The sequence below is a fragment of the Barbatula barbatula genome (genome assembly GCF_947034865.1).
Source record: "Barbatula barbatula genome assembly, chromosome: 10".
NCBI classification, from domain to species: Eukaryota; Metazoa; Chordata; class Actinopteri; order Cypriniformes; family Nemacheilidae; genus Barbatula; species Barbatula barbatula.
The window spans coordinates 8,211,347-8,230,033 of NC_136773.1; the positions used below are offsets into that span (position 1 = coordinate 8,211,347).

Consider the following 18,687-nt stretch of genomic DNA (forward strand, 5'->3'; position numbering starts at 1 on the left):
AATTAAATGACAGTAATGACAGTATGACCCAGCATCTAATCTGGATCTATTTATATGTTTTCAAAGTTGCGAGGCAAGTTAATTTCAAATTGACACAGCTAATCTGGAAGCAAACTTGCTGCATCTTACCCTTTTTTTAACCGTTGTTTACACTCGGTATTGTAGTATGTTCACTTTGTACTGTAATGTTTTCTCACCAGTGAATGAGACATGAAGTTTTGAAACCAATAAAATAGCTTCTGGTCTATGCACGCTCTTGTGTTTTGACGGAGACGTGGCTTTGGATTGACATTTGCTGGAAGGGGAATTGTATGATTTCACTGCTACCTGGCTGAAGTTAGTATTTTTTCAAAAAGCTTACTCCACATTGAAGTTGGTCTCACAGCTTTTTATTTATATTAAAGGACTTCTTTGTAAGTTGAATGTAATATATACTGATTTCATGCCACAACCATGTTGAAATCACGAGGTGGGAAGAAAACGGAAGGGCAGATTGATTACAATGGACTACCAATGTTAAAATTATTTATGAAAATTATATTTATGTGAAAAAATATAAGCAGAGGATGCATGTCAAATCACACAAGCTGTTTTATTTGACCCCATCAACCTTATACTCTTAAAACTAAAGGTGCTTAAAAGGACCTTCACAGCGATACCATAGAATAACCATCTTTGGTTCCACAAAGAATCAATCAGCCAAAGGTTCTTTGAAGAACCATCCGTTTCTACCTTTTTTATAACCTTTTTTCATCACAAAATTTGTTTTGTGATACATAGATGTTAAAGGTTCTCTATGGAATCAAAAAGGTTTATGATCTTGTATGAAAAATGGCATCGAAGAACCTTTTGAAGCACCTGTCATGAGTCATGAGCCTTCTTGGTCATGGTTTACTGGTCTAGTGGCAGGATCATGACAGACCCACGTCTTTCGTGTAGAGAGAGAAATGGCATTGTTGGTTTTTGACATGTCATGCACTCTCTCTGGTCTTGTCTTTGTCCCCGCCCTCTCGTCTCATTATTGGTTGTTAATTATTTCATGCCCTGCCCCTGTTCCCCTCTTGATTTGGTTCCCTTTATTATGCCCTTGTGTCTTCAGTCCTGTGCGAGTTTATTTTGTTCCATGTCTGTAAAGACCTCCCGTCCTGTTACTGCGGTTTGTTCTGTTAAATCAAGTCTAGTCTAATCTAGTCTAGTCTGTCTTCGTTCCGGTTTTGTCTATAATATTAATATATACCTCTGTCCTTGTTGTTTTACCCCCTCATGGGTTTTTGTTTTGTGGGTTTTTGAAATCAGTGTTTCATGTCAAGCCTGCCTGCACTTGGGTTCTTCCCCTGTCCGATTCCTGACAGCACCTTTTTTGAAGAGTTTATGTGTGACTGTTAAAGCTGCCATAAGCAGGAATCATTCGCTCACACACTCTAAGGGTGTTTTTAATGCACAATGTCTTCATTCATGTCGCAGATACCCAAATAACACACAAGTACTATGATTATAGTTGGAAAGCGATCACTTACATTTTTCTTGTCTATTTGGGTCGGTTCTTTTGAAACACCATTAGAGTAGGTTTGTAAATTTGGGCAGGTTTAAGCCTCCTCAACAAACCCTGCTGGGTTCGTGACCCAGAGAAAGCACACAAGAGCCATTAAATACCAGAGACAGTATCAGAACTTCCACTGGTTGCATGACAGTGTGGCTAACCGACATACACAGAGAACAAGCCAATGAAAAGTATGGAGTGAGGGGCTCTGTTTCACTGTGCAAGCATAAACCCTGTCCTGCTAAAGGAGAAAAACTTCACATGGACCTCTCAACTAATGGCTTTTTAGATGGGTGACAGGGAGGATAGCATATAATTAAACATGGAAAGAACATTCTTTTGGCTGGTAAACTATTGCTATGAAAATAGAGTTCGAAAGAGAAAGCCAAGACATTATTGGTCCTCCCTTCATCTTACCAGCACACGCACATATACACATACCAGTCATTTAACAGTAAAGAGCCACTGAGCCTTGTAAACACTAGTTTTGTCTGGCCTAAAAACTTGAGGCAGACACTAAGACTCCGGCCACCCCGCTGTTTACTTTTTTTTTAAAGTTGGGGCACGAAGGAAAAAAATACAACCACAATTCATGACATATATATGTGAAAAGCACACAATTCTGGGACAGGGGACTCAATTAGATTTTTACAGTATCTGGAGAAGAAAAAGTAGTTGCTAAGATGTTCTGTGGATGCTGGTTAGTGATTTTTATATGGGTTATGGGTATAGCTCGCATTTCCTTAATGCGAATACTGTAGGTACTGGGGAACATTCATTCTCCTTAAGGGGATAGTTCACTCATTTACTCATCCTCTTCTCCTTGATAAGAATATTTTGCTGAGAATAAACAAGATTTTAACAAATAAGACCACATTACGCCTTGTAGAGTCTTTTTGAAATTTGAAATAAACTGTCCCATTTGAGGACATCCTTAAATTAAATAACTACAATCTTATTATTGAGTCAGCCAGACGTAAATGCTACTATAGGAATAATTTGCAGGTAGTTAAACGGATGGCAGAGCTTTGTATTGTTCTTGAGTACTCTAAACACTTAACACAAAGAAAAGTTGTAATAATTGTATTAATGGTTAAAGAGAGTTTCATTGACATTTATTTATTCACAGGTTAAAAGAAAACTACTAAAGTTGTGATGTAATTAGTGAAAATCAAATATTTCCTCTTCAATGGCTTTGGTATCTAACGGAGTGACATGTTATAAATGATACAGTAGTACAAGTAATGGGTAATCCGTAATTCAGTACCTGTTAATCCTGAGCATTATATGCTCGCTGAAAGATGGAAATTTTGATTTCAGGGGCCATTGCCTGTTGGTAGTAATTAAAAATGGATATGGTTGTGCTGGAAACATCAAATGTTGGTTTTAAGTAAGGTATCTCATACACTTTTTGACATGTTTACTTTTAACCTTTAGGCTACACAATCAATATTTCTTTCCCTCTCTTTAAGAACCACGCTTTTGTGTCTTCCATTTACATACAAACATTTTTGTGAACACAGTCTGTACTTTCTGAATGGACCACAGTCTTCGCTGCTTTATTCCCCTGGATTAAATAGTGCAGCCCACGTCACTGAATAATAGTTGGCTGTTAATATGAATTGAGACAGCTTACTGTGTTTTTGTTGCAGTGTGCCAAAACAAGGACCACACACAAAGATTATATGAAGCGAGGCTTTAACATTTTGTGAGTAAATACACAGTAATGATTTTGACAGTCAACCTAAAACCAAAAGGGAAAAGTACCAATACTTACACTTTACCGAAGTAATTTTCTTTAAATTTACAGTGTTTTAATTTAAACAAAAGGATATATATACTGCAATGCATTAAAAAGTATCTTTTTGTTGAGCATATTTTCTCATATAATCTATTCAACTGTAATTTCAAATAATGAGCTCATGATATACAACTTTCTAAAAGACGGTTAACCACATTATTATAACACATGCCACTAAGTGGCTGTCGAACCCACTGTTGAACGTTTATGGCCATATCACTGTAATTGTGGTGCGTTACCCTGCAAGCAGAAGAGTCATCTATAATGACCTCGTATTTACCTTTTGGCAGGAAATAGACATGATCACAATAATCACTCAAACAAAAGGTAGCATTTGAGAATAAACTGTACTTTACAGAATTTAAGCAGACACTGTGTGAGCTGTTGTCGGTAAATTAACAACAAAAAAAAAAGACACAGAATAATAGTAAAAGGCCAATTTTGTGAGATGCAGGTTAGAGAGGAAAGGATCCACCGCCGGCTATGCTGAAGGAAACTGAGATGAAACTTCTTGAATATATTTAAATAAATTCTGCTGATAAGCACATTTATGTAGACCAAATGCCTTTATAACATAGAACAAATGAGAAAGAATTTTACAGCAAAACACATTACATGATCTTATGAGAAAGTGAAATGACCAGATACGATGTGTCATATGTAATATTTGTTAGAAACACTTATCATAACACTGCTACTGTATAAATAAAATAAAATTATGAATCACATGCAAACACACGCACGCACGCACACCCACACATATTGCATTGTTTTGAGATTTAAATTTAGTAATATATAACCTTAAAAATGAACTAATTGTCTACCTAGTGCCTGGTTTAATAAAAAATGTCACAAAATATTGTCTGACTAAAGCTAGAGCAAATGGCTTTAACATAAAATGACACAGTTTACATTACACAGTTGATAAAGACGCAGCTTAACAGACAATTTGATTTCCTAACGCATTAGTTTTGCATTCGCTCTCCTGAGTGCTTTATAAACATTAAAGTGTGCTACACTACACGTGCGCAACATGATCTCACTGGAAATCTGTGTGTTGGTGTACTAATGGTGACTGATGACCTAAACTGAGAATAAGTCGTCAAGAAACACGGTGAAGATTTTATTGCCAGGACTGTACAGTACATAGATCCATATTTTTAACCTTAAAGCCCAAATTCAGAGTCTGCTGCCTGCATGGCTAAATATAACCTCCCAGCCTCTGTCTCCAATTTCCCCTCGACTTGAGCAGGTGGCTGGTAGATCGGGTGGACGCAGCATGTCTGGGTCAACCTGCCCTACTGGATGAAACACAGAGTGACTCTGAATCAGTAAAGTGGACAGATCAATTCATCACTTCAATTCTTTCAATTCAATTCATGCACAAGTTTCTGAGTATGCAGAAGGGACAGCGACGATCGATCATAAAACACAATAGTTGCATTACTTTCTTTCCCTGCATCAAAACATATGTTGCATTAGCATATTGTCCAATAGTTCTACTCAACCGCACCCATACACAGCACACCCTGACTTTCTGTCTGGAGCAGCAACAGCGCTCCAGAGACAATTTGGGGACGCGTTCTCATGTTCAATAACATCTAAATCAAGCACAACTGAATGGAGCGGAACAAGAGTTTTGAGACACATTTGAACTATTTTTGTCTTGGCACACGGTCTTAAAATGCAGCATTCCTAGGCAAGATGCTGACAAAAAGTGAGACTCAATGTAACAGCCAAAGATATCTGTCTAACCAAGGTGTTCTAATATGGATAGAGCTCCTCGTGCATTTCAATGACATTTTCTCAGCTGGAGCATAAAGCCGTTTTTGCAGTCAGGAAAAAATAGCTAATTTCACTGTTAAGGGTTCTTTAAAAAGAGACAAACCATCTATTTATGTATCAGAATACATGGCTACTTTTAAATGAATGACAAAAATAAACTGGTCTAAAAGACAATTTAACAATGATGGCATTTAACAATGATGTCAAAAAATGTGATGTAACTGATTTCCCTGGACACCCCAGGAAAAAGGAGCACCATATTTAAACTTAGAACCGATATAGATTTGTTCGGTATAAATTTAACTAAATATATATATTTTGTTAAAATAAAATTTAACTAAATATAAATTTAACTAAATAATGCTCACACACCCCTTGTTTCAACGAAAAACACATGTGTAAAAATTTATGTAAAAAAATATCTATTTGGCCGAAAAAATAGTCATATACTGTACATCTGGGACAGCATGTGAGTGCAGTAAGAATAAAATGCGTTATGCTGCCAGTTTGAGTGTGTTTTTTTGAGGCAGAGTTGTTGGAGAAATGCAGAAGTATTCGGGGTGTGATGTGTGGCCACCGTTACCAAACAACACTCCATCAGCATGTCTGACCACCCCAGAGCGAGAAAACTCAACTGCCAGCTATGCCCCACCTCACCCTCCCTCTGGCCGATGTCAACACCCGACATGAGCAGTCTCCATGTGTGTGTGTTCACGCTCTACTCCCAGGGATTCAGCTATTTCTTTCTACATCAGCAGTTTTTGTGTCCTTTGTGTCCTTTCTGTCCTCCCACTGGTGTCTCCACTATCACCACGTGCGATAAAGAAAGTATACCCTATAGGCTTTCTGATCTTCTCTAACACACATATGCACACACACACTCACACACAACAACGTGTGCTTCTGTTTATGTCCAGTAGGTTAACCGAATGTGTTTGCCCAAAAACCTAAGAGTGCTGCCTGTATACAAAGGTTCCTCTTCAAACTGCTGGAAAAATGACCTAGAAGTCTTTCGGTGAGAGTTTCAGAATACATCTCGTTTGTCACAGACTGACTTCAGGTATTTCAAAGCCCATCAAAAGTCAGATGTTAACATTTCTTAGCAAATGTATCCAATATCAGATTTTCGTTATACATGCCATACAATCTATATTAAACGTTCAGATATATTTCAATGGTTGTCTTATTTGTATCTATTGTTTCTCATTAGCAATATTAGCAAAAAAAACTTTGGAAACAACTTTGAACTCCATAAAACCTCTGAGCAATATATGTTGTCTCTGTGTACAAAGGCTTTAAAGCCCATCCGACGTTTGTGTATCATCCGACTACTAAGATGTCTTCATCCAATTGTGTGCAGTACTGTGGAAAGAATAAAGACGTGTCTGATTGAGTGGCTGAAATAACAATTAAAAACTGTCTTTTTAATCTTCTGATTAAATATTTACGGAGAAAAAAAATAAAAGTAATTTAATATTTTTTTCAGTTAAATTTGTTCTAGGTCTTTTAATATTGCTGTGCCTTCATATGACAACGCTGTCTGTTAAGTCACTGACTGACTGGTAGAAAGTCAGCAAGTCAGTTTGTGCTACATGCTGTAGCCGTGTCATGAGCTGGTAACGGAGAGATTGACCAGAAGTGTCAGAGGATAATAGTGCATGTTCCTCAGCTGCTACTAAAGGGCAACAGCTGGAAACAACGGCACTTAAAGCACTTCATTGAAAGCTGATCTGTCCTTGTCATCTCCGACAGCGCCTTCTTTTCCCCTGGCAGAATAAAGTGAGGCTGGAGCGGTGCCAGCCTGATCCTGTGCTCCACTTAAAAACAATGGGGATGGGAACACGGAGCATAATGGGAAGGGCGGAATGACATTAACATCTCATCCTCATTATGCAGATAAGGGAGAATAGGGAGAAAGAAGAAAAGAACATGCTAAATAGACATTGGATTTGACAGAAAGGGAATAGGATAAACGATCATACCGCAAAAAAAACAAGTTTTTGCAAAGTCAACAAAGTCGTTTGATAGGTCTGAAAGGTGTAAACACTACAACTCTGCTCACAATAATAACATTAAACGATGTTCAATTATTAACACTTTTTATGAATAGAAATAGTATCGTAGTAAAGATGTTTGTTTTTCCCTAGAATGTAATATACTACATTAACAGTAGGCCGCTTTAATGGTTTGTAGCAATTTGGTACATCACGATAAAATTTATAGCGGGCACAGGTGTTGTGTTATTTTTTGTGGATTTTTATTGACAGTGTTAGTTAACTGGAGACACAAAATTCTGCATAGACCTCCTTATGCGCACCACTGTGCAACATCTTGAAGCACATACATTATCTGCCAGCCCATGACTTTCAGATATAAGCTTTTTTTCACAGCAGCTTTAAATATGGCTCAGATGTTCAGTTTCTAGAGCATAAACTATTCATTTCATCGTTTCAAATAAAGATGTTGTGTCTGTTACCTTTCCGCAACTATGCATTAAAACCAAACGCAAAGGACACAAGATATATTTGACGTTTGTCTCACTTTCAAAGGCACAACATATTATTAAATTAACCGTGTTTGATTGGTCAGCAATGATCATAGAGAACTTTAGTCACTAAAAGCCCTTGTGATTCAGCAAATACTTGAATGCCTCACACAGTGCCAAACTCACACAACCCCAAACCAGGAGTGAGGTGCACGAGGTTGTTCAATGAGAGGTTATACAATCTTACACATGTTCTAACTGAGCCTGGAGCTTCAGCTAGGCTAGGCTGACAAACATCACCCCGTACTGAAAGTCCAGCCCATAGGAAGGTGAATATACTACTTACAGTAGCTTTCAGTGCAAAGTGAAATTAGCTTCAATATAGTACTTCAGGAAGCGTCCACTGTGTAGATGAAATACAGGTATAGCATGGTGTATTCAAAGTACCATATTAACAAAACTATTAGGAATTTTTTATAAATATTTATTTGCTGAATTCACATAATTTTTTTTTAATTTTTTAAAAAATCCAATAGTTTTAAATCCAAATGAACCCTAGAATGAGAGTGCTTCAAGATTTTCTGGCCACGCCCCCCTTTTAACCCATATAAAATCTGGTGGCCCCCACTCAATAAGAAATGATATATACTAAAACAAACGCTGCATTCAGTACCACTGTGCTTGTCCGGTGTAGGTATGCCTTTAGACAATGATATAGTGTTTGTCGTGACACCTGGCTTATCTAATAAAACGGTACAGTGTGTTCGACTTTATGTGGCACAGCATATAAACATCAATGTACCATGAGATTGATGCTATATTAGACCGATGCGTATGCTTTTAAATCACTCATGTGTTACTTTGATATCATATACTGAACAGTCTGCGCAGCCTGTATGAAATTGAACACACCTATTACAAAGGGAATCTATTGTGCAATATTTTGCGAATTTTGCCCGTGTGCAATGCGATATGCAACTTTGTATTAAAGATAGTTGTCACCAATGTGTTGTTTTTCTTTTTCTGCTGGCTTTCTTTTTCAAAGCCCACACTTTGAGAACCACTTAGTATCACTGGCACCAACAAAATAATCTTGTATTTGCCATTAAAACTAACTACATATTTTCCGTTACTTTACAATGCCAGATACAAATTCAGAGGTATAAGTCTTTACAACAGAAATGTTTTAAATATAATGATAAGAGAGAATTATCGCCAGATTTTCAGCTTGCACCAGTGCTTTTTTGGCATTAATAAACTACTGTCAGGATTTACTAAATACACGCAGTGACAAGTTATCGCTGTAAAGGCGTAGACATTTTTTAAGAGTTTCTCTTCAGATGCAAAATATGAGAGGAGAGTATTTAAATGGATCGAGCAACATGATTTACTAAACATTTGCACCTGTCGTTTTACTGGTATTTGCGCTTGGTAGATTGCATTAGTCACTATGGAAATGTTATATTGCACCTTTGTTAGAAGTTATAACTGCGTCTTGTCAATAAATCACCTGCAAATATTAGCGCTTTTTCACTAAATCGCCCTGTTCGGTAATTCTGACCCTTGGTCAAGTGTGTGCGAACTTTTCTCTGATTGTGTATGTATCAATAAGTATCCATATATTAGATCTTAACAAATATTAAAATGTATGTAATTTTCCATGCATTTCAACTTTCTATAAGTTTTAGCTATAGTAAATATGCATTGTAGTTTATAGTATGCAGGTAATAATGCTTTTCCTGGCTATTTAAAGGGCAAGTAATTTCCTCTCTGTGGTATTCCAAGGGTGTATGTGTATTGTGTAAGAGAAGTGCATCAGAGATGAGAGCTAGAGGAGGTGACAGGAGGGGTTGTACCTCGCTCCTCTAGGCCAGGGTCCGGAAGGTCACAGCTCCTCACAGTCACAGATGAAGAAACTTTCTGGAAGACCTAAGAAAAAGATAGAGAATTTAAAACTAAATTAAGTCACTGATATTTAATATTATCACAATACACATTTACACATTGAATCACACAATTAATAAATGTATTTGACATAATTCAGACATTATGGATAGAGTCTTACTCATGTCACATAGGCAGAACCGAAATCTGTGGAATTAATTCATAAATTATAAAACCACTAAAGCAGAGAATGTAAAGTATGATGGGTCTGACAGGACCAACACAATGTTTATTTGCAAATTATATTATGTTGATTCCAAACTTAATTCTATAAAGATTTAGATTTATGTATTTCAAACTTACCAACAGAGAAATGTCTTGTAAAGAACACAAGGTATGTTAAAGTGTAATTTTGGCAATAAATGCTCTTTTATTTGGTTTGTTTGCTCATCCATGAAAATTTTTCAAATTTCCATACAATTTTTATGTCTCTATTGTTTAAGAGTGCTTTCTGTACAGAGAAAAGATAAAAAGATTAAATAAATAAAAGATACAGAAAAAATTAAACATACAGACATAAATGTATATCCTATCAAATGTATAGAAAACATTACAGTATGTAATATTGAAACAACATACCTACCTACCTACAGGTGTTAGTTATTAGCCGATTTGCTGAGGAAAACGATAGCTGCATATCTAGTGGAAGAGTGTGTGCGTGTGTGTGTGTGTGTGTGTGTACAGGAAATAAACAGTCTCCCCTGAGGGCAAAGATCTGTGTAATCATTGTAAAAGGCTTTGCTTACTGACCCCCACACATCCTCTGTGCATCACGCAAACTCGCATAAAACACAAACCTGCATCTACAGACATGGACCCATACCACAACTAATCATTGTGAAAGTCTGAATTATACATATTACAGACACCTTTGGGGTGGATGGTAATGTCATGAGCTTTCTCCAAAACTAAAAACCACAAATTTAAGATAAAATAACATATCAAATATAATATTACAAAATAAAAAAATAATACATTAAGAAAGTTAAAACAACTACACAGCCTGCAGAGTGTAAATATTTGAGGATATATTCAGGAAATGTCAAAATTTCCCCCAACTACAATGTAACCGTAACAGTGACCCTCTACGCACGATCGCAAGATAGAAAGATTAATCAAAATCTGCATTTTAAACATGCATGCTAAAAGCCTAGTCTAGGCACAGCTGTGGCAATACAGGTTTATGATTTATTGTTCCTACATGGCAAAAGCCGGCCCCTTTCTGAGTAATCAATTATCAGCAAAATCCTTTCAACTCTGCAGCTATATGCTTTCTATCCCCATGTCTTCTCTCATTCCCAGTCTCCTCTTAAAGGGGAAACACTGATTACAAAGTGGAAGTCATAAGAGTCCTGTAAAATAAGTAAATTGTCACACACACAGAGCTACATACAGTATGAATGTATATGAATATTCACTATTTTGGTTCATGATCCAGGAGCTGAGTGGAAACCAAATAAAACCATTTGTTCATTGTGCCAAGTAAACCAAAAAGTCAAACATTAAGCTGCATAAAGCCCGTGAAAAACACAAAATTATTAATGACAAGCTGAATAACTGATATTTCTACATTTTGCAAAACGAGCTATTATGCTCAATGTGTCAAAGTGTGTTTTCATTTTTTGTCATGTTTCTGTGTGATGTTTTTATTAGCATTATTTTAAAACCTTAAATCTGTGACTTGCATGAGATATTTAGTTTGTTGGTTGAAAATGGCACTGAACCATTTGCATTTGAACAACATATAGTCCTCTGCTGTAACTCCGTTCTAACTTCTAGCAGCTGTTCAGGAGAGTAAACATTATTTTGCAAAAACATGCAATTCAACACCCATTTTGTCTTCCATATTCTATCATTCCTATTGTGAGTCATTCACTGCTACAACAAATAAAAGGGGACAAGGTGACACTTATGATGCTATAACTTCAGTCAATACTTAAAGCGATGACCATCGCATTGACATAAATCTGAACTTTGGAATGTTCAAGAACTGTCTGCCATAAAAAAGAAATCTGCCACACAACTGTGTGCTTTTGATTTCTGCTTGCAGTCTTCTCCAACAAATATTTAGGATTGAATGGGGAAATGGTGCTCTCAAAAGACTGTTTAAAAACTATATATATATATATATAAATAAATTGTTTGTGTGTCATGTGCTGGATTTTAGAAACACCAATGCATAGGGTGCATGAAGCTATAGTGAAATCAAGCTACTAAGCAAGAATTATGTACATATAACAATCTGATCACTGAATAATTCAAGGCAAAAAACAAACAAATCACATCCAGAGAAGAATTTAGGAGAACCAAATTGCATTTTATTGCATGTCATATATGTGTATAAAATGAAAATAAGCACATATGAACATCGCATATGGTTAGTGGATGAATTCATTTTGCACAGCAAAATATATATGAAAAAGTTTGAATTACCATAGTTAAAAAAATATTGACGAATGATATATCCTGAATTTATACAAACAGGGTATCAATCCCTGACTATAAACAATGTCCAGACATTTTTATATTGATTACTATATTATTGCATGTAAATAATGTATTAAAAGAAAGAAATTATCGAGTCCTGCTTGACAATAAAGATATATCTAAATAAGACTGCATCCTTTAGTTTTCAGCAAAGCCATGATGGTTGTCCTTTAAATTAGCGTTCTGGATAGATTCCATTATCAAATATGTATATGATTTGCTACAAGCTACATTTAGTGCAACTCATTCCAAAAAGGTCAGAAATTTATATGAGACAATCATTTTCCAAATGCATGATTTTCCATGCCAACTTAATATTCTAGTTGAACACTCTGGTTTCAAAATATAGTAAATGAGGCTAAAACATCTGTCAAACTGCTGGTTTCATTGCAAGCACATGCTGCTAAAAGAAGAGTTTCGAATTATACAAATCCAGCTGTATTCAAACCGTACCAATATTTAAGACCACGAACAAGCAACATTGAAACTCTAAGTCACTCTTATTCAGAAGTGTCAGTATGTGGCTACACAGCAACTTTCAACTGCTCTTAAATGGTGAACAAAATGTGGTTCATTCAATCAAAATGCAAAAGTTTGACTATAAATGCACAAACCGCTTTTATCAACAGCACTGCACTGCACAAGTTCCAGAGAGAGGATAGAAACCAGGTCCATGTTCGCTCTCCCGTAATATTGCTTCCAAGTTGGCACTCAACAATGCACAGGCTGTGTGAAAACTGGTTCAAGCTTTTCATGGGGGAGTACAGTGATATAATGCTCCTGTCATTTCTTCATTCCGTATTCCGTAAAGAAAGTGATTGAGAAATGAAAGCAATGTATGAATTGTCATGCTGATAGAAGTTAATTTCCGAGTAGTTCAAGTTCACGTTTAAGCGCATAAAAAGGGAGGGGGATAAAGGAGGACGACCATACATGTCCAGCATGCAGGCATTTAAAATAACATGTCCTATTATATAGCAATACGTAGATTATCATGTCGTCAATAAACAGCAAGCACGAGGCATGAGATGGTCATGGGGTAATGACAAAAATCCTCTGACCTTGTTCAAACAAAAAATATCAAAAAGAAAAAGCAAACTTTCTTCTATAGCAAAATTGTTTCAAAAAAGGCAAAAATGGGGGTAAAGGTGAACATTTTGAGCGTATATGCATATAGATCATAATATCAAACATGAATGCATAAGGAAGGGGAAAACACGCACGCACGTACGCAGACACACTCACAAGTTCAGTCCGGATGCAAAAAAGTTGTCAGCTTTGATACAACGACCCTCAAAACGAGAATAAAAGAAAAAACGTTCCCGAGCTCTTTTTGTAATGAAAACTCACATGAAAAACTCAGGAGATGAGGGGTTGTTGTCGCTGCTCGACGAGTTTTCTCGAAAGCCGCTGCTCACCAGCTTCTCGTACTTCTCTTTGTACGCGTCTCTTTCGCGCACAAGTCTGCAAATCTCCTGCTTGAGGTGGTCCACTTGCTGCACGAGATGTGTCTTCTCGCCCTCCAGGACGTGCCTCTGCTGGACCCGCTTATAGCGACACGACTGCGCATAGCCTCTGTTTTTCAAGGTTCTCCTCTTCTGCTTGAGACGGATCACCTCCTCTTTGCTGACACCTCGCAGCTGGCGGTTCAGCTCCCGCACGGTCATGGTCACCAACTGGTCGTCGGAGAAACGGTCGTCCAGGTGTGCATGCTGGTGATGGGACGCGGGGGTGCCGGATAGTAACCCAGGACTTTGGTGCTGTTGGTGGCTATGGTGGTGATGGTGAAGATGGTGGTGATGAGGTGCCCCGTTCTGCGATGCGGCAATGACTGCGGAGCCCATCTCATCCCCGGCCGCTGCGCCTCCTGCTCCGGTTGCGCCGGTGAACTGCTGCGCTCTCGCATAGCCGTCGAAACTCTGATGACCGCTGTTGATCAGCGCCTCGACCGCGTCCTCGGGGCTGAAGCCCAGCGTCTCCGGGTTTAGCTGTTGTTGGTAACCGGTCATCCAGTAAAAATCCTCCAGGTGCGCCTTCTGCTCGCTCCCGGTGCGCGGGCTGGGCTCCGAAAAGCTCGGGGAAGGGGGAACCGAGCTGCAAGGCGTACTCATCGGGGTGGAAGACAGAGATCCCCCGGCGATTAGACGGCTGCACTGGCCGATGCTGCGATCGGGCTCCGGTGGCTCCTTCTTCACCTCAAACTTCATCAGATCGAAGTCATTAACATATTCCATAGCCAGGGGACTTGTGGGCAGGTCGGGGGCGCTCAGTGCCAGCTCTGATGCCATCCTCTTGGTGCTGACCGTCCTCCAGAGAGGCTGAAGGGTTGCTGTCAGGACAGGCTGGGTCGGGAGAGGGTGAGCCAGCTTGGTGATGTTTAAATGTTTAACCTTAAACGGGAACAAACAAACGCTCAAGTCTTCGGTGCGCTCCTAACTCAAGTCAACGCGCTCTCGTTGGCACTGTCCGCTGCGTTCACGCATCGGATCACTATCTCCTTTTTGTGCACGAAACTTTCGGCGGCTTTGGGTTTCAGACATAACACTTTAGTAACTCCGGAAGAGCGGACGGCATATTGGCTAGACGGCTGGATGTAACGCTTAGGAAGCACACACAGATCGAGCAGAAGAGAGTTTTAAACGTCGACTTGGTACACTAGTACCGCGTTTTAAAGCCCGACGGAGTCTTACAGCTGCCGTGACGTCGGACGCGAAACCAGCCAATAGACGTTCCGGATCTCATGTTTATTAGCATGTAAGTTCAGAAAGCAAAACTTTTCTGGTCAGCTGACTGTCACTGTATGCACATGAGGAAAGAGTTAATGTTCACTGTCAACGTTTAACTCTTCCCAACTTTATTTTCTGGTTCTTTTCATTATTTAATTCACAAGTTTCTGCATGGTTGGCGTTCTCTTTTGTGTTTGTAATGCGTTTTAGCATTAACATTTTGAAGATCTTTTAAAAGAATGCATCTCATTTCAGCAAATTAACTGATTTTGTGTTTTAGAAAATTATTCGAATACAATTCTAAAGAGCTTTTTAGAAAATAATACTAATCGCATAAACTCTCTAGAACTATTTATGTAGGCTATATTAATGGATTAATCAGAGGGCACGACAAACCTAAATAACAATCAAATTTAATAAAAAAGTAATTTTACATTGCAAGTGCCATTTTAAAATAATTAAAACTTTTAAAAGAATAACCGACAAAGCAAGTGATGTTTATTGAGTGGACCAGCAATGGGCATTTTTCTAAACTCAACAGTGCCACCTTTTGGATAATAACAAGATGAGTGAGTGTAACACGCACGTGAGTGTGTGTTTATTCTGTTCTGTTACAATGCAAATTTTAATAAAAAAACTATTGCAATGTGATATTACATTTAACTTAGACACATTCAAGTTTCTTTACGGGAAGTAGCCGTATTTTCATGTTAGTAAAATTAAAGGTCCAGTGTGTAATTTTTGGATGATCTATTGATAGAAATGTAATTTTATAGCTATGCCTTCAGAGATGTAAGAAGAACTTACACAATCAAGCGTTATGTTTTTATTACCTAAGAATTAGCTATTTTTATCTACATACACCGTGGGTCCCCTTGCATGTTATTCGCCATTTTCTGGACCGTGGGCTCACTGCAAGCTTTAATTTAGTTATGAACCAAATGATCCAAGCAGAGATCAAGATATCGACTATAAAACTTGTTTCGTGGGATCTGCCACATCTAGTCATATATTAAACTACTCTTCTGTTCGTTGCTCTTTTACTAAAGGTCAGGGGTCGATTACGGTAGTATGTCATTGAGATATTTCTCTCCTTTTCATTGTTCAAGTACTCTGTATCAAGCAAGCCCAAAGGACAGTATATGAGCGAAGCCATTTTTCTGCTTTGTATAAAATACCTGTCTGATTAATTAATGTTCCTGTCTAGATCTTTAAGGTTGTTCTCCAGTTCCATAACTCTTGCCGTCTTGGCTTTCCTGAATTTTAATTAAAAGCCCTTTACTACGCATTGTGGAAAAAATTTAATGATTAAAATCCACAAGGATGTTCCCATGTTATGGTGAATTGCCCATTGGAGAAAGTGTCCCCTGTGGCCATGCCTAGCTTGTGTTAGGAAGCTTGAACCAGTAAATAGTGATTTCATGCCCCACACAAAAGCACGTAATCATTTACTTAGTATAATTTCTGGCAAAGTCTTTAATCTCATACTTAGGGATCTCTGGTATTTTTAGAGGCCGGAATGAGATGAGAATAATGATAGGTAACACCTCTCCTACTGCTCATGAATGATTACATCAGTTGCCTTTGCTCTGTGTATATGCACTGTATTTGAATTAAAACAGCAAATAAAAGAGATTTATAAAACGGAACAGACATATAATGTTTTACTTTGCCTAATTTCAGTTTATGTCCTGTGTGTAATTCAGTTTAAGTCCAGCGTGTCCAGTAACTTTTTGGAGGATCTGTTGACAGAAATGCAATATAATAATCAAGCGCTAGGTCTTTCTCAGGCTGTAATGAACTATCTCCTTCGGAACAAGGAGTGAAAACGTGACAACATCATAGTCCTGACGACACAGTTAGCGCTTCGAAAGGGAGGGATGGAGTGAGCAGTTTGTTGCAATTCGCAACCTCACCACTATAGATTTCATACACCGGCCGTTTAATATTTAACAAGTATTTGTGAAAATATTTAAAGATACATACTTTAGGGACACCTATGATTCTTACGTTTACAGTAATCTGTTACGATGTGCCAAGTGTGAATCTGATAAAATATTTGGGGCTATTTCGGACCCATTTTCAGCAAAATATGATTAGCTTCCAATTTTGTTATATCTGACCTACACTTGAGGGTGTAACACTCCTAATGTTCTAACACCAGACATCCTTGCATTGTGAATGTTTTGTTTTAAGTCAAATTAAGTTTTATTTATTTATGGATTTATTAATGAGTAAACTTAAGGTTTAAACTATGGCTTGGGCTGTTTCTAAGAAAGGGGAAGAAAAGGAGCTTTACACTATCCCACTAGTCAATACAATTTACACAGCATAGCCAGGCATTATGGTTGTATTTTAGACAAGGGTGTATTTTACAGTTTTAGTTAGCCAGATTAGGTTGTGATCTGTTTAAGACTATGCTTGTGCTACACTGCATTAAAAAGATTGCTTAAGTTATCATTTGACATTGTTATTCTCTTTTAGACACTAACTACTTGTATATTTACTATTTAATAACATTTTACATCTTTCTTCCTTCTTATTTTTTATTTCACAGACGTTATTAGAGCTCTGTTATTTCACAAGCACACGTGAAAGCTCAATGACCTCTAGGTTCCTCTAGTTTTCATTTGAGCAGGTTGCTGAAGTGACTTACAGTAAAGTTTCTAGAAGCCACACTACTACTGATCAAAGGCTTTACTTTGACCTCAAATCCGATCACAAATAAACAGAGCTCACATGTCAGATCAAAAATAGCTGTGCAATAGATGGATTAATCAATCTGTGTTACTTGGCTAACTGCATGTCTCAATCCGACTGTGATTAATCTAGGCTCATGTGCATATTGAGCAAACACAGGGTGCTTGGTTGTTTGTTTCTTTTCATTGATTGAATTAACAAAGATAAACATAACCATGTCTTAAAACTAGCCAAAAATGGGACCAGCTGTCACATTTTACTTCGCAGTGGAAACTGGCGTTTTGTTTTAAGACAAGTAGGATTGGATGATTCAAAGATTTGCAAATTGTCTTGAAAACAATGTCACAAAGCAAAACATTTTAGTGAGCTGCAGATTTATGAAATTTTATGCAGAAGGAAAATATATGCTCAAAAATGTCTATTGAATGAGAGAGGAAACCTATTTCAGGAAGTTGGAAAACAAGTACGTGAGAGAGGACATGACAATCATGAAAGCATCTGAAACTACTCTTGCATGCTCGGTGAAAAGGATGTGATGTGCTCACGGACTATCTCTATAATCATAAAGAGAAGGAGTTGTGGTTTCAAGAACTGCTCTGGTTTTGTGAAAACACATTTTGCAGCATAATGCACATATTTATGTGATCCATCCATAGACATAGGCTGTTTTTAATGTTACATTTAAAAAGTAATAGTTGAACACAAAATTTCCTTTGCATTTGACTTTTTTCTTTTTTCTTTATGAAAGACAAAAGAACACCATTAGACAAAATATTTACCAAGTCAAATCAGATTTCATGGCACTGGTAGTGAGATTTTCAGCAAATAATGATACACTTCAGTCTTTTTCATCATTGTACAGGGCAACATAGCAATGTTTTGCCTTTTATATATTTTTGTGACATAGGAGTGATGTTTGACAGGTAGGGGTTGTAATTGGGAAATGGAGAAAACAGTGGAAGGATCTCATGTAAAGAACTTTAAAAAATATGTTAAAAAACTTAATAGAATGAGACGAAGAGATTGGTGAGATACTGAGGAGCGAAGGGGAAAACAATAGTTTCAACCCATCAAACAAAAATTAAGTCTTTCCATTCCAAATGCATATCCGTTAGTACAAAATTAACATATTTCATCAGCATTCGAGAACAAGAGTGTATAGCTAATATTTGCTCGTCATATGCAGTATCAATTTTGCACCAAACACTTGAGTGGCACA

The 18,687-nt window shown here is 37.5% G+C and overlaps 1 protein-coding gene across 3 annotated transcripts in view; it reads right to left on the reverse strand.

The window, feature by feature from the left end:
• The window catches only part of mafa (MAF bZIP transcription factor a), a 93,061-nt gene extending 78,334 nt beyond the window's left edge, over window positions 1-14,727 (reverse strand). The window contains exons 1-3 of one of the 3 annotated variants that reach the window (XM_079465848.1): window positions 13,393-14,727; window positions 9,468-9,540; window positions 3,225-4,639 (exon numbers count right to left, since the gene is read on the reverse strand). In XM_079465848.1, coding sequence (XP_079321974.1) covers window positions 9,513-9,540; window positions 13,393-14,330 — 966 coding nt within the window. In that variant the 5' untranslated portion in view covers window positions 14,331-14,727 and the 3' untranslated portion in view covers window positions 3,225-4,639; window positions 9,468-9,512. Of the gene's footprint in view, window positions 1-3,224; window positions 4,643-9,467; window positions 9,541-13,392 lie in introns of those variants that run through there. The other 2 variants (XM_079465847.1, XR_013787213.1) reach the window with 2 other exon arrangements.
• Between the last annotated feature and the right edge of the window lie 3,960 nt (window positions 14,728-18,687).